The sequence below is a fragment of the Ahaetulla prasina genome, chromosome 5, assembly GCF_028640845.1.
Source record: "Ahaetulla prasina isolate Xishuangbanna chromosome 5, ASM2864084v1, whole genome shotgun sequence".
NCBI lineage: Eukaryota > Metazoa > Chordata > Lepidosauria > Squamata > Colubridae > Ahaetulla > Ahaetulla prasina.
The window spans coordinates 93225450-93240801 of NC_080543.1; the positions used below are offsets into that span (position 1 = coordinate 93225450).

At 40.0% G+C, this 15352-nt stretch overlaps 1 protein-coding gene across 4 annotated transcripts in view; it reads left to right on the plus strand.

Annotated features, from left to right (window-relative positions):
* CYFIP1 (cytoplasmic FMR1 interacting protein 1) overlaps positions 1-15352 on the plus strand; it is a 61763-nt gene that overhangs the window by 31692 nt on the left and 14719 nt on the right. For 3 of the 4 annotated variants that reach the window (XR_009155319.1, XM_058184930.1, XM_058184929.1), the window contains 7 exons: positions 868-1015; positions 2436-2589; positions 4580-4736; positions 5561-5657; positions 6491-6567; positions 7464-7572; positions 8345-8464. Coding sequence is in view for 3 of the 4 variants with exons in the window: in XM_058184930.1 (XP_058040913.1) it covers positions 868-1015; positions 2436-2589; positions 4580-4736; positions 5561-5657; positions 6491-6567; positions 7464-7572; positions 8345-8464 (862 nt within the window). In the remaining variant the exon portion in view is untranslated. Of the gene's footprint in view, positions 1-867; positions 1016-2063; positions 2212-2435; positions 2590-4579; positions 4737-5560; positions 5658-6490; positions 6568-7463; positions 7573-8344; positions 8465-15352 lie in introns of all 4 variants that reach the window. The other variant, XM_058184931.1, reaches the window with a different exon arrangement.

Here is a 15352-nt window from a genome sequence, read left to right on the forward strand (position 1 = left end):
CACAGCAAGTCATAAATATGAACCAGTTGCCAAGCATCTGAATTTTGATCACATGATCATGGGCATGCTGCAAAGGTTGTAACTGTGAAAAACGATCATAAATCACATTTTTCAATGCCGTTGTAACTTTGAACAGTCACTAAATGAACTGTTGTAAGTCAAGGACTACCTGTAATCCAAAATAGGCCTGGTATTTATCAAAAATTGAAAAAGAAGAAACCGGAAGTTATGTTTACATAACACTAGCCTTTGGTAAAATACATCCTTGGAAAGAACACTGAAAATAATTTTTCCCCACTTGCTTCTAATTGTTAAGATTTCTTGAGAGCAAGTAGTAGGTCTTTAAAAATTGATCAAAGTGGCAGCCGCCTAGATAATGCCAGCCTAAACATCCTAAAATTATGATCCACAACCAAACAATTTTTGGTCTATGGCTGGATCCCAGAACTGCCTATTACGTGCTCAGATGTTTTGCCCATCCCTAATGTATATAAATAGACTTTTTGTGTCAGCTAGAAATCTCATTTCATATACTGTACTTTCATCCTATGTGGAATCCACATAACTTGAAGATCTAAATGTACTGTTAGTTGCAGATATTAGGGATTGGTCCTCACCTATCACATATATTACATGTGAGAGAGGCTTAAGTTGTGTTTGTGTTTATTGTGGCAAGAATTTTTTTTCTCACAGTTTAAAATTTGCATGCTTCCAGACTATGATTTATAAAATGATAGCATTATCAGTTGGTAATATATTTTAATATCACAATTATTAGTGTATAATAACTGCAGAAAGCATATATCTAGTTCCTTGCAGTTCTTAAGGACTAGCTGATACTCACAAACCCTCTTGAATTATGGTTAGTATCCTACAGGCTATCAGAAAGACTGTGTGTGACTGGGAAGGTGGGCACGAACCATTTAATGATCCTGCACTAAGGGGAGAGAAAGATCCCAAAAGTGGTTTTGATGTTAAAGTTCCAAGGCGTGCTGTAGGTCCCTCCAGTACCCAGGTAATTACTGTAAAATAAACCTATTTAAAATGTCGTCAGGATTAGGCAATTTTATCAGGGATCCTATTTATCAGGGATAATTTTCTATGCTGCTTTTTTATTCAATGCGAGTAATTCTTTGTTTAAATACAAATTTGGGGATTTAGATTTTTGATATGCTGAAGATTTTGCTCCTGAAAAACATCATTGCCTATTTTCCACTTAAATTTTAACTGTTTGGTAGGTTTTTCTATTGGTTGCTATATTGAGGTGAAGGAGAGGAATATGTTTTTCTCCACTTAAAACTCTGAATATATCCGCAAAGTTACACCTTTAAAGCTCTGGCTTATCTGGCTTAGAACACAAGAAAAATAAGTACCAATTAATTATAGTATTTTGATTAACATGCATTAAGCTCAAGTCAAACTCATACAAGCCTATGCTGAATTCAGTAGCCATTGTGTATAGATTAAAAATGTTCTTGCTTGGGAACTTGCTCTTGAGTATGCTACATGTCCAGTTCCACTGATGTTTGTGACACCCTCAATAGAATTTACCAGGACAGGTTACCTGACATCAGCTTTCTTTTCTTGAACTTTCTTTAGTGTCTCTTACTTTTCTTTCACAGTTCTCTATCTAACTACCTATATATTTATTTAGACAAATAAAAATGATTCCAATCGATCAGTTGTGAAATAATATTGCTTGCAGTTTTCATGTTAGTTGCAGCATCTTTAGTTCTTTCCCATTAATACATTTCTGTGTTGGAACGTGAAATCTTTGTAATAGGAAAATAAATTACCTTTGAATTTGACTGGCATGAGCTTCCTTAACAGACTTAAGATCTTTTTATGCGCTATAACAAAATGAGTAGACTGAATAAATAAAACTTCTTACTTCTTGTTGGTCAAAGGGTTCTGTATTCTTCATTGTCTTGCTGTTCATGTTTTAACAAACTAATACACTGTACATTCATCTGATTTTGTGCTTTTTCCTTTTCTCTATTTACCCTTGTGTATTTATTAACGGAGTCTCTCTTCTCCTCTTTTGCCTTTTCCTTTTCTGTTAGCTCTTCCTGGTTCGTTCTATGACAGAGTCCTTAAACTATGCAGAGCTGTTGAAGCAGCTCAGATCTCTGGGAATGGAAAAGTTATTGCATGTGATAAACAAGTTTCTGAGACAGTCCTACATCTATCCCACTCTTTTAAACTTTGGTGGTAAGGCATTACTTATTATTTTTAAATAATGTCATGCCATGAACTGTTCCACTGCAAATTGTGGTGCTTTCCCCCCCCTTTCAGTTTTCTTCAGGTTAATTATTTTTTACTTTCCTTATCAGGTTGCAAATTGAAGTAATCTTCCTTTTGGCAGATAAGTAAAGCTCAACTAATGTGCCATGTATGTTTTTCCTCCGTTATGAATGTTCTGTTTAATAATGCAGCTTTACATGGTGAGAACCATGTTAGAGTCCCTCATTGCTGACAAAAGTGGTTCCAAGAAAACCTTGAGAAGTAGCCTTGAGGGGCCCACCATATTGGACATTGAAAAATTCCATCGAGAGTCTTTCTTCTACACTCACTTGATAAATTTCAGTGGTAAGATACGTAGATGATCAGTGTTCAGCTTTAGCATGTCCTAATACTTCTAACACATCCTGAGAAAATGTTTCCGATTTATTTAACTTTACTCTTATTTAAAATATTCTATCAAAGCTTAGCAACCTGGCATCTTTTTTCCTGCTGTTGAGAAAAACAGGATGCTGGATTATTTATTTATTTTAAATCCTGCCTTTATTATTTTTAGATATAACTCAAGATGGCAAACATAACCTTATACTATGTGGACCCTATGTCTGATCCAATAAGACATTTGTTAAGTCTTTCACATTTGAGAATACAGGTACTCTGCGACTTACAATTGAGCAGCAAATTTCTGTTGCTCAGTGAGACATTTGTTAAGTGAGTTTTACAACCTTTCTTGCCACAGTTGTTAAGTGAATCACCACACTTGATAAATTAGTGACCCAGTTGTTAAAGTGAATCTGGCCTCCCCATTGACCTTGCTTGTCATAAAGTCACCAAAAAGTGATCACATGACCTTGGGACAGAGCAACAGTCATAAATATGAACCAGTTGTCAAGCATCTGAATTTTGATCACATGATAATGGGGATGCTGCAAAGGTTGTAACTGTGAAAAACATCATAAGTCACATTTTTCAGTGCTATTGTAACTTTGAACTGTTGTAAATCGAGGACTACCTGTACTACACACAACCCTAGGCTTAATAAATATACTTGATAGATTTTTCTATTTGGAATGATTTTGTTCATAAATAGTTGTCAAATAAGAGCCCTATGTTGATCCTGTGAAAATAAAAAATGTTTGCCTAGTTTGTTTGTTTTCCCTTCTTTTTCTAAGGAGAGAAGTTAAGTAACTTGCCTTCTTTGGCTACCATTTTCAATATTATTGGTTTTAATCAGAAGCATGTTGTTCAAGTAGATTTATCTACTGACATGTGTCAAGGCGTTCATACTGCATTGTCTTTTCAATCCACAATGTGGTTGGATATTTTCGCTTTGAATAGGGGTAGAGTTTGTATTTCAGTACCCTTCAAAAACAATGCTGGTTGATAGAACACTGATTCCCAAGCACTGAATTGAGATTCTGTGAAGTTTTTGGAGTGAGTCTGTCATTAACGTTATTTGCTTGGGTTGGACATTGCTATAAGAGACAAGATTAACTCTGCTTAGCCTGCTGTAAGAAATGTTTCAGCAAAATAAGATTTCCTGTATATGTGTACTATAGAAGCTTTCTATAAATCACTATCTACACAATCCTGATCAGAGTTGAAAGATGCACATGGCTGTAAATCCTATCATTTCTGGGCTCTAATGTCATTTTTAGGTTACATTATTATGTACTTTGAAATTCTACTGTATATACTATTTATATTAGAGACCAGAAAATACTCTTAAGAATCTCTTAATAAAAAGTTTGGGAATCAATGTTCTAACTTACTGAAAACTCTTCTATTACGGCAGTCCAGAAGGAATCTTTGGCAACTCTGATGGTGTTTTGAAAACAATTTATTTGTTCTTAACTATTCCTTCTACCTACGCTTATACACAAGTATTTTTCGTTAAATATCCATCTGATCAGTGCATATTGTAGCACAAAAATAAATGCGGTAAGGTAAATAATCAGATAAAATCAACTAATTAATGATGGTTGTTGCAAGAAATTTCCATTTTCTTTTTTGCAAGAGCTGAAAATGTGACATTCTCAATATTTAGCACAAATTGGGAGAATGATTTAGAACATCTGTACTACAAAACTGATGATACTTCCTCTGCCTAAGTTTTCAGTAAGAAACCCATTTGTATTTTTGGTGTCTATTTGTCTCAGCAGCAGCAGCAGCTTACAGTAACTCTTTAGGCGCTCCATCCGAATGCTGGTTTTAGTTTCTTTACATGCTATTTCAGTGTCTCTTCCGCAGTTGTGCTTCTATAGTATTGCACTATTAAAGTAGCTGTTATCCCTGGTTTTAATCAAAATTAATTCGATATAATTTCCTTTTCAATAAGAAACCCTCCAGCAGTGCTGTGATTTGTCCCAGTTATGGTTCAGGGAATTCTTTCTGGAGCTTACAATGGGCAGAAGAATCCAGTTCCCCATTGAGATGTCTATGCCTTGGATTCTAACTGACCACATTTTGGAGACCAAGGAAGCATCAATGATGGAGTAAGGCTAATAAAGTTCTTTCTCATCTTGCCTTATAATTGACTTGTAATCACTAAACTTTAGTGGAAATGAGACGAGAGTATTTAAAATTATTTGAATTGTGGAATAGAATCCCTCTTTTAAGATAAGGAAAAGAGGAAAGAGGGTTGGGACCTTTGAGTTTGCGCTACTTTTCCATTTGCAAAACCAAACTATTTTGAATTGGTGAAATCTGCCTGGATCCTTCCTTTTCATGCTTTTCATTCTTTTGCTGAAATCAACCATTTTATTGCTGGATGGATAACAGTAATATGGTCAGTGTTGCTGTCTAATTTTCCTTTTTGCTCTTCTCCTTTCCATTTCCCACCCATAGTCTTAAGTTTATGGAGTTGGAGAAAAGAATGTAAGCACATTCTTAGGTATATAGTCAATTTTTTGATCCAGAGAAAGGTTTTGTAAAATGTGTTATATTGATTAGCCCTCTTTTTCCCAGTAGCTTAGGGAGCTCTCTTAAGAAAGCTAGGCAGCAGATAAAACTAATAAATAAAATAAATAAAACTATTTAAGTGCAGGGAATTTTGTAAAAAATCATGTATCAACAGCTTTCTATGATTGCTTGCATAGAATTGGGCAGGTAAATCCTGTACTTTTCTCATTAAAGTTTTAACAGTTTTGTTCTTGAATAGCGGCTTGGTATATTAAGACAAGCAGCAGGAATATATATCTATATACACACACACATACATACATACATACTTACATACATACATATACACACACACACATTATATACACTTTATATATATACATTATATATAAAGACTGTGTTTTCATCTCTTGTTTAGATATGTTCTGTATTCTTTGGACCTGTATAATGACAGCGCTCATTATGCACTCACCAAATTTAAGAAACAATTTCTCTATGATGAAATTGAGGCAGAGGTAAGTCATTAGACAACAAATAATTAATTCAGAGGATAAATACTTAAAACAGGTTAAGTTAAAAGAAATTGTATGAATGATGTTGAAAATTGTCTTCCAAAACTGACAATAGGACTTGCAAGGATAAGATCTTCCAATCTGCAGCTCAAATTAATAGAGGAACAACTCAGAAAAATATTTCATTTTTACTGAGGAATAATGGACCAAAGTAATAAGTAATTTCCAAAAATAATCAGTAGATACACAATCATACAGAGTGTGTGTTTTCATATCTTGCTAGGGTATGTTTTGTTTAATGATATGTTGAATAAGTCACAATTAGGTATAGTATGTTCTCAAAACATGATAAGGCAAAACCAGGCAATCACTTTGCAGCCTAACAAGGTACGTAAACTGAGCCACTAAGCCTGATCAGTAGTTAACACATTGGCAGAGGGAAAATAAAGTTGTTCAAAATGTATAGATTTGTAGGAAAAATAATTCAGTTAGAATAGAAATATAAGTTAGTTGACTATGTCGTCTTGTCTGAAAAATATTTTAAGAAGTACAATGAAATGAAGGTGAATAAATATAAAGAAATGAGTTAGTACTGAATTTAGAATATCCAGGTGCATATGTTTATAGTTTAAACATATAACACATGCAGAAAACAAGCTGAATATCATAGATATTTTCCTAATAATTATTAATTAAGTGGAACAAAATTTCCTACAGTTGGAAGATAGATTATACAGGTTGAATTGCTGGGGAAGGTCCCTTTTCATCCTCCATTTTAAAATGTTCAAAAGAAAATGCATTTGAGTAAAGTGTCTAATCTTTCATATTTTCTTTAGGTCAACTTATGTTTTGATCAGTTTGTCTACAAGTTGGCAGATCAGATATTTGCATATTACAAGGTTATGGCAGGAAGGTATGTGACTCCATTAAAGTTTGGGGCTAGCCTGGGCCTTTCAATTACTGCCTTCCCAGGGGTTGAATCAGCATGACAAATGATAAACGATGTTGAAAGTTTAGTTCAACAATATCCTGTGTGGCAAATTTATTTACATTTCCATACATTGGATGTATTCCATACATTGAAAGATTTCCAAGTGGACAATCATTTAAATATGAGCCAGCTATGCGATACAGTTGCCGAAAAAGCCAATGCATTTCTAGGATTCATTAGCAGAGGGATAGAATCAAGATCATGTGAAGTGTTAGTACCACTTCATAATGCCTTGGTAAGATCACACTTGGAATATTGCATCCTGTTTTGGTTGCCATGATGTAAAAGAAATGTTAAGATTCTCGAAAGAGTACAGAGGAGAGTAACAAAAATGATTAGGGGACGAGAGGCATCTAAAATATAGGAAGAACAATTACAGCAATTGGGTATGTTTAATTTAATAAAAAGAAGGACTTAGAGTAACATGATAGCAGCTTTCAAATATCTAAGGGGCTGTCCCAAAGAAGAGGGGGTCAGCCTATTCTCCAAAGCACCTGAAGGCAGAATAAGAAGCATATGGATGGAAACTTATGAAAGGGAGAACCAACCTAGAAATAAGGAGAAGTTTCCTGATAGAATTAATCAGTGGAACGGTTTGCTTTCAGAAACTGGATGCTCCATCACTGGAGATTTTAAAGAAGAGATTAGACAACCATTTGTCTGAAATAGTGTAAGGTCTCCTGCTTGAGCAGGGGATCGGACTAAAAGACCTTCAACTCTGTTATTCTCTTACTGTGTTATTTTAAAATATTGACATAATGATATTAAAAGATAACTTCTATTATAGAGTGTTATTTAATATTCTTACTTTCATGCAGCCTTCTTCTGGATAAACGATTAAGATCAGAATGTAAGAATCAGGGCGCAACAATTCCATTGTTAACATCTAATCGATATGAAACATTGCTAAAACAAAGACATGTCCAGGTTGGTATACTATTCTTTCATAGCATCTTTTGATTACAACTCACATCTTGTCCAAGCAATCTCACTAATACTTGTCTGAAATTTCCTTTTTTGTTTTATTTTAAAAAAATTCACATTAAAAAAAAAAATTTAGTAGCCCAATCTCCTTAAACCTGTGTATGTGGTGGGGATGGGCTCTTGTATCTTAATATAGAGTTTGAAAGCATGTTTGAGAACAGCAGTGCTATTTGTGTCTCTTTGTCCAAAGATGATTAGTGAAGTTAACCTTTGGCTAAAACTCCTTCCAGTTCAGGCTCAGCTAAGTTATGGTTAAGGAAGGTAAACCTGGTGATAGTATGAAAGTGAACCAGATTTGGACATCAGTGTGGGCCTATAAATGTCACTATTTAGTTGATAATGTGAATAATAAACATTTCTATAATTTAGTATATCCTGTGAATAATTAACATAATTTGGGTATGTCATATTCGCCAGTTATTTTGCTACATTTCACCCATCAAAGATTAGTTGGGTAGGTGTCTATTTCTAATATGTGATTGCTGGTACAAGTAAAAAGTATTAATGTAGTTGAGCATGTAGAATTAATTTATTTAAGTGACATTTCCATCTTCAGGAATCTACTGTGATCTGGAAAAATTAATCTAGGCTTGTCGCATATCATTTCTGCAAACCGAATTTACCTTAACATATGTGGAGCTCAGGACATTTGTTCTTACAGATATGGAATAATTACATTAAAACTTCATTTAATATTTTTGTCTGTTTCCTTCAGCTTCTTGGTCGTTCAATTGATCTGAATCGCTTGATCACACAGAGAATTTCGGCAGCTGTGTACAAATCAATGGAACTGGCAATTGGGCGTTTTGAAAGTGAAGATTTGACCTCCATTGTAGTAAGTGCTGAAATGCATTAGGAGTTAATGTCCTACTGGGTCTGGAGTTAACAGAAAATGTCAAATTTGACAAGGTTCCTTCAGCCAGTTGTTATTAATAACAAAGTTAATGGAGGAGTGTAATGTGATCTGTGCAAAGAAATACAGGTACTCCTTGACTTACAATCATTCATTCAGTGACCAAGGTTACACTAACACTGAATAAGTGACATATGACCACTTTTCATAAAACTGTTGTCATGGTCAGATCATTTTCTCCTCCGCCTAGACTTTCAGACCGCTACTCACCACTGCAGGGAGACGGAACCAATGCGTTGGTTCCGTCCCAGGCGCCTGATGGACCCTGAGAGATTCCAGAAGGAGCTTGGGCCGTTCCCTGAGGATCTTACCCACGGCACGACCGAAGAACTAGTGGTGGCCTGGGAACAGGCCGCGGCTGGGGCTTTGGACCGTGTCGTGCCTTTGCGGCCTCTGACCCGGCGCAGATCTCAATTAGCTTCTTGGTTCTCTGAGGAGCTGAGAGAGATGAAACGCCAGAGAAGACGCCTAGAGAGTGCCTGGAGGTCCAGCCGCCCGGTTGATCGGACACTAGTTAGGTCTTTTCAAAGACCTACCTAGTGGCACTGAGGGTGGCGAGGCGTTCTTCGCCTCCTCCCTCATTGCGTCGGCAGATAACCGCCCGGCCGCCCTGTTTGGGTGACCCGTTCCTCCTTCACCAGGGGACGGGATGACCCCTTGCAGGGACGTGCCGAGGAGTTTAGCGGTTATCTATACGATAAAATCGCTCAGCTTCGGGATAGCTTGGACCAAGATTGCGATGATCCGGATGAGATGACTGAGGCTCGTCTTGTTGATGTTGTTTGGGATGAGTTTGATTCTGTGGCTCCCGAGGACGTGGACAGGTTGCTGGGGAGGCTGCATGCCACTACATGTTTACTGGACCCGTGCCCCTCCTGGCTGGTGCTGGCCACTCAGGATGTGACACGAGGCTGGCTCCGGGGTATTATAAATGCTTCTTTGATGGAGGGGGTCTTTCCCGCCGCCTTGAAAGAGGCGGTGGTGAGACCCCTCCTCAAGAAGCCTTCCCTGGACCCAGCTATTTTAGGTAATTATCGTCCAGTCTCCAACCTTCACTTTGTGGCGAAGGTTGTAGAGAGTGTGGTGGCACGGCAGTTCCCTCAGTACCTGGAGGAAGCTGTCTATATAGACCCGTTCCAGTCCGGCTTCCGGCCCGGGTATAGCATGGAGACAGCTTTGGTCGCGTTGGTGGATGACCTCTGGAGGGCCAGGGATAGGGGTTGTTCCTCTGCCCTGGTCCTGTTGGATCTCTCATCGGCTTTTGATACCATCGACCATGGTATCCTGCTGCGCCGGTTGGAGGGGTTGGGAGTGGGAGGCACCGTTTATCGGTGGTTCTCCTCCTACCTCTCCGACCGGTCGCAGACGGTGTTGACAGGGGGGCAGAGATCGGCCGCAAGGCGCCTCACTTGTGGGGTGCCGCAGGGGTCGATTCTCTCGCCTCTCCTGTTCAACATCTACATGAAGCCATTGGGCCAGGTCATCAGTGGCTTTAGGGTGAGATATCAGCTGTATGCTGATGATACTCAGCTGTACTTTGCCACCCCAGGCCACCCCAGCGAAGCTGTCGAAGTGCTGTCCCGTTGTTTGGAGGCCGTACGGGTCTGGATGGGGAGAAACAGACTCAGACTCAATCCATCCAAGACGGAGTGGCTGTGGATGCCGGCATCCCGGTACAGTCAGCTGCAACCGCGGCTGACTGTTGGGGGCGAGTCACTGGCCCCAACGGAAAGGGTGCGCAACTTGGGCGTGCTCCTGGATGGACGGCTGTCGTTTGAAGATCACCTGACGGCCGTCTCCAGGAGAGCTTTTTACCAGGTTCGCCTGGTCCGCCAGTTGCGCCCCTTTCTTGACCGGGATGCCTTATGCACGGTCACTCATGCTCTCGTCACTTCTCGACTGGATTATTGCAATGCTTTCTACATGGGGCTACCCCTGAAGTGTACTCGGAGACTTCAGTTAGTCCAGAATGCAGCTGCGCGGGTGATTGAGGGAGCACCACGTTGCTCCCGGGTAACACCACTCCTGCGCAGTCTGCACTGGCTACTTGTGGTCTTCCGGGTACGCTTCAAGGTTTTGGTTACCATCTTCAAAGCGCTCCATGGCTTAGGGCCCGGGTACTTACGGGACCGCCTGCTGTTTCCACATGCCTCCCACCGACCCATACGCTCTCACAGAGAGGGTCTTCTCAGGGTGCCGTCCGCCAAGCAGTGTCGGCTGGCGGCCCCCAGGGGAAGGTCCTTCTCTGTGGAGCACCTACCCTCTGGAACGAACTTCCCCCCGGTTTACGCCAATTGCGTGACCTTCGGACCTTTCGCCGGGAACTGAAAACTTATTTATTTATACAAGCGGGACTGGCCTGATTTTTAAATTCTAAATTTGAAATTTGAAATTTTTAATGGTAATTTTACTGGGTATTTTATATGGTCAATTGGACGGTTTTAATTTCGGCCTTTTATTGAATAAGCTTTTTAATTGTTATTTTAATATGTATATTAACTGTTTTAAATGAAGGCTGTAACCCGCCCTGAGTCCTTCGGGAGAAGGGCGGTATAAAAGTTTAATTAATAAATAAAATAAATAAAAATCCCCAAGGTCACCCGATCAAAACTTGGCCGTTTTTGGCAACTGGCATGTATTTATGATGGTTGCAGTGTCCCAGGGACATGTGATCACCTTTTACTCTGAAAGGCACAGTGGGGGGAAGCCAGATTCACTTAATAACCGTGTTACTAATTTAACAACTGTAGTGATTCATTTAACGATTGTGGCAAGAAAGGTCATAAAGTGGGACAAAACTCACTTAATTACTGTTTTGTTAAGCAACAGAAATGTTAACTCAATTGTCATAAATTGAGGGCTACCTGTAATTTATTTCTGTCCTGTACCATCTGATTTCTGGATTTTCCTTGGTTAGAAACATTTGGTTCAAAAGGAATAAAAAACTTTCCCTGTCCATGAATCTGACTGATCACCAGCAAAATGACAATAAGAAAAAAAGGAGGAGTGACCAGCTAGGTGTCAGCGTTCCAGAAAACCCCTCCGGCAGAAAAGACTCGGAAGCCAACATCTTTCAAAGTTCTTTTACTAGCATAGGTAAACTGGCACAGTTGGATGAAAACTGAAACTGGGGATTCGGGTTTCTCCCTCAATAATACAAACTCCAAAATCATCACCCTCATGATCCCTCTGCCGGTCACATGTTCCAATCCTCAACCGTCCCATGTTGAAGCATCACTCCGGCCACTCGTTCTCCAGATGCAAGCCCAGCCTGACCTTGACCGGCAGGAAGAATATTGTTATGTCTAATAGCCCCTTGTACCCTCACCTCCCTCTCCTACTTTCCCACACCGGAGAAAGTGGCAGCGTATGGAAGCCTAAGCTGACACTAGGATTACTTGTACTCATCAATGAATTGTTGTTCTTTTTGGATATTATTCTGTCATCATTCTTCAAGGATAGGGCTTGTCTGTACTTCTTAAGATTCTTTTACTATTTTGTGAGGGTAAAAATAGTAACATTATCGTCAGCCCACCTCTAGATTGCCAGAAAGGTAATCTCCACCTTCTGTATGCATTGTTCTCCCCATTGACCAGCATAAGCAGGACAGGGTCCACCTGCTGTGCATAATACCATCTTCCATAAATGCTTCTGTTGCAATTGGATGGAGTATGCTATGATAAGCACACACATCCTCCAATCACTGTTCTGTGCCTTCAATGACCATTTCATCCTGGGCTAGTGAGCTGAGGGTCCATTTTAAATGAACCATTGCATGAAAGCCATGAAAGCTACCTCAACCAAGAACAGCCACATGGCCGTTTTGCCAGTGGGAATGGCAAAAGCTAAAAGTTATCCAATTGCCCAGTGTTTCATCATTGCCTCTTTGCCCTTTCAAAAATTGCTAGCATTGAAATGATAACATGTCTTTATTGTTGTAAAGTAATACCACAATAATAAATAAAATAACCATAATAAGTAATATGGTTGGGTGGCAATCCTTTGGGCTGGATGAGCTGTTTCCTCTCTCCCTGGCACCCAGAGCTCACATCCTTTTTCCATAAATGGAGTATTGGGGAAATTGAGGTAGGCCAGAAACATTGAAAGGTGTAAATGCCACACGTATAATTATAGGTAATGTATCAATCAGTCACATCTTTATTAGGGTCAAAGGCCAGCATAAGGAAGGTGGTAGGTAATATATAATTAGATATTACCTAGATATTAATTAGGAATATGCCTCATTAATACAGAGGACAGGTTGATCAAACGGTGAGCAGAGAGTAATTCTGGGTATAGGAACCAAAAGAACAATTAGCATTTGCATACTCTAAGATGCTATAGTAAGATGACACAAGGCCAAAGTGAAGGATGTGGTTGAAACCTAGAAAAGGGATTATTTCCAGACACATTCAACATCAATGTCAAGCAGAGATAAAGCTGCACTGCAAATTGCATTTTATCTCTGTAACAGTAGTTGGTGACTACCTCCAACTGCAGCAATTTCTTTTGGATGTCTATGTAAGGATTGCAGTTGGTGGCCTTTTAATTTTAGGGTTCTTTGAACAGTATATATTCTGGTTTAAATTATGGAGTCTAAGATGTTTTTTCCCATTAATCTGTATAAATAAAATGGAGAGATCTCGTATTTTCGTTGTGTAATGCTTTTGGAAATACTGTATGTTTGTGTGAAGTGACTAGAAATCACTTCATGGACTTTTTGCAAGAAAAAAGAAAAAAATGAACTTGTGATTTGTGATTTTGATGATTAAAAAAGATAGACTGGAGAAAGGAAATTATTTTGTAAACCTTAAAAACAGGCTAAAATATAAATGTACTTGTAAATGTTATTAAGAAGACATTTCTTGCCACAGTTGTTAAGTGAATCAATGGCTTCTCCATTTACATTGCTTGTCAGAGGATTACAGAAGGTGATCACATGACCAAGGGACACTGCATCTATCATAAATATGAGTTGATCACGTGACCATGGAGTAGCTGCAATAGTCTCATGTATGAAAAATGGTCATAAGTCACTTTTTTCAGTGCTGTTGTAATTGTGGTTACTAAATGAACTGTTGTAACTCAGGACTAGCTGTAAAGGGTGAATAGATGTGCTACAAACATCTCAGTAATACATGCAGTGGAGAAAAACTTGTACAATAGTTCCAATCTGACCATCTCTGCAAGGACCTATTATTATTATTATTATTATTATTATTATTATTATTATTATTATTATTATTTATTAGATTTATAGACCGCCCTTCTCCCGAAGGACTCAGGGCGGTGGACAGCCAAGATAAAAAATAAACCATGTACAATTAAAAATGAATTAAGAAACTTATTATACAGTTGGCCGAAAATTAAAATATTTAAAAATCTAAAAACCCCAATTTAAAACATAAATAGAATTTAAAATTTAAAAATCTTAGACAATTTAAAAGAAAAGCCTTAAGCCAGCCCGCGCGAATGAACAGATGTGTTTTCAATTCGCGGCGAAAGGTCCGAAGGTCAGGTATTTGGCGTAAACCAGGGGGAAGCTCGTTCCAGAGAGTAGGAGCCCCCACAGAGAAGGATCTTCCCCTGGGGGCCGCCAGCCAACATTCTTTGGCGGACGGCACCCTGAGAAGTCCTTCTCTGTGTGAGCGTACGGGTCAGTGGGAGGCATGGGGTAACAGCAGGCGGTCCTGTAAGTACCCAGGCCCCAAGCCATGGAGTGCTTTGAAGGTGGTCACCAAAACCTTGAAATGTACCCGAAAGGCAACAGGTAGCCAGTGCAGTCTGCGCAGGAGAGGTGTTACATGGGAGCTACGTGGAACTCCCTCTATCACCCACGCAGCTGCGTTCTGGACCAACTGAAGCCTCCGAGTGCATTCAAGGGGAGCCCCATGTAGAGAGCATTGCAATAATCCAGGCGAGAGGTAACGAGAGCATGAGTGACTGTGCATAAGGCATCCCGATCGAGGAAGGGGCGCAATTGGCGAACCAGGCGAACCTGGTGAAAGGCTCTCCTGAAGACGGCCGTCAAATGATCTTCAAACGACAGCCGTGCATCCAGGAGAACACCCAAGTTGCGCACCCTTTCCCTTGGGGCCAATAACTCGCCCCCGACAGTCAGCTGCGGCTGCAGCTGACTGTATCGGGGTGCTGGCATCCACAGCCACTCCATCTTGGAGGGATTGAGCTTGAGCCTGTTCCTCCCCATCCAGACCCGTACGGCTTCCCAACACCGGGATAGCACTTCGACAGCTTCGTTGGGGTGGCCCGGGGTGGAAAAGTACAGCTGAGTGTCATCAGCGTACAGCTGATATCTCACCCTGAAGCCACTTATGATCTCACCCAACGGCTTCATATAGATGTTGAACAGGAGGGGCGAGAGAATCGACCCCTGCGGCACCCCACAAGTAAGGTGCCTCGCGGTCGACCTCTGCCCTCCTGTCAACACCGTCTGCGACCGGTCAGAGAGATAGGAGGAGAACCACCGATAAACGATGCCTTCCACTCCCAACCCCCCCAACCGGCGCAGCAAGATACCATGGTCGATGGTATCAAAAGCCGCTGAGAGATCTAACAGGACCAGAGCAGAGGAATAACCCCTGTCTCTGGCCCTCCAGAGATCATCCACCAATGCGACCAAAGCTGTCTCCGTGCTATATCCGGGTCGGAAGCCGGACTGGAACGGGTCTAGATGAACCTAAATAGTTCATGAAAAGAATCTTCCAATATCTTCCAGTGCAACTGAGGGAAAGGCATTGAAATGTGTCATCCTAAAGGCTATTCAGTATTTAGGAACTTCTGGTCAGATAG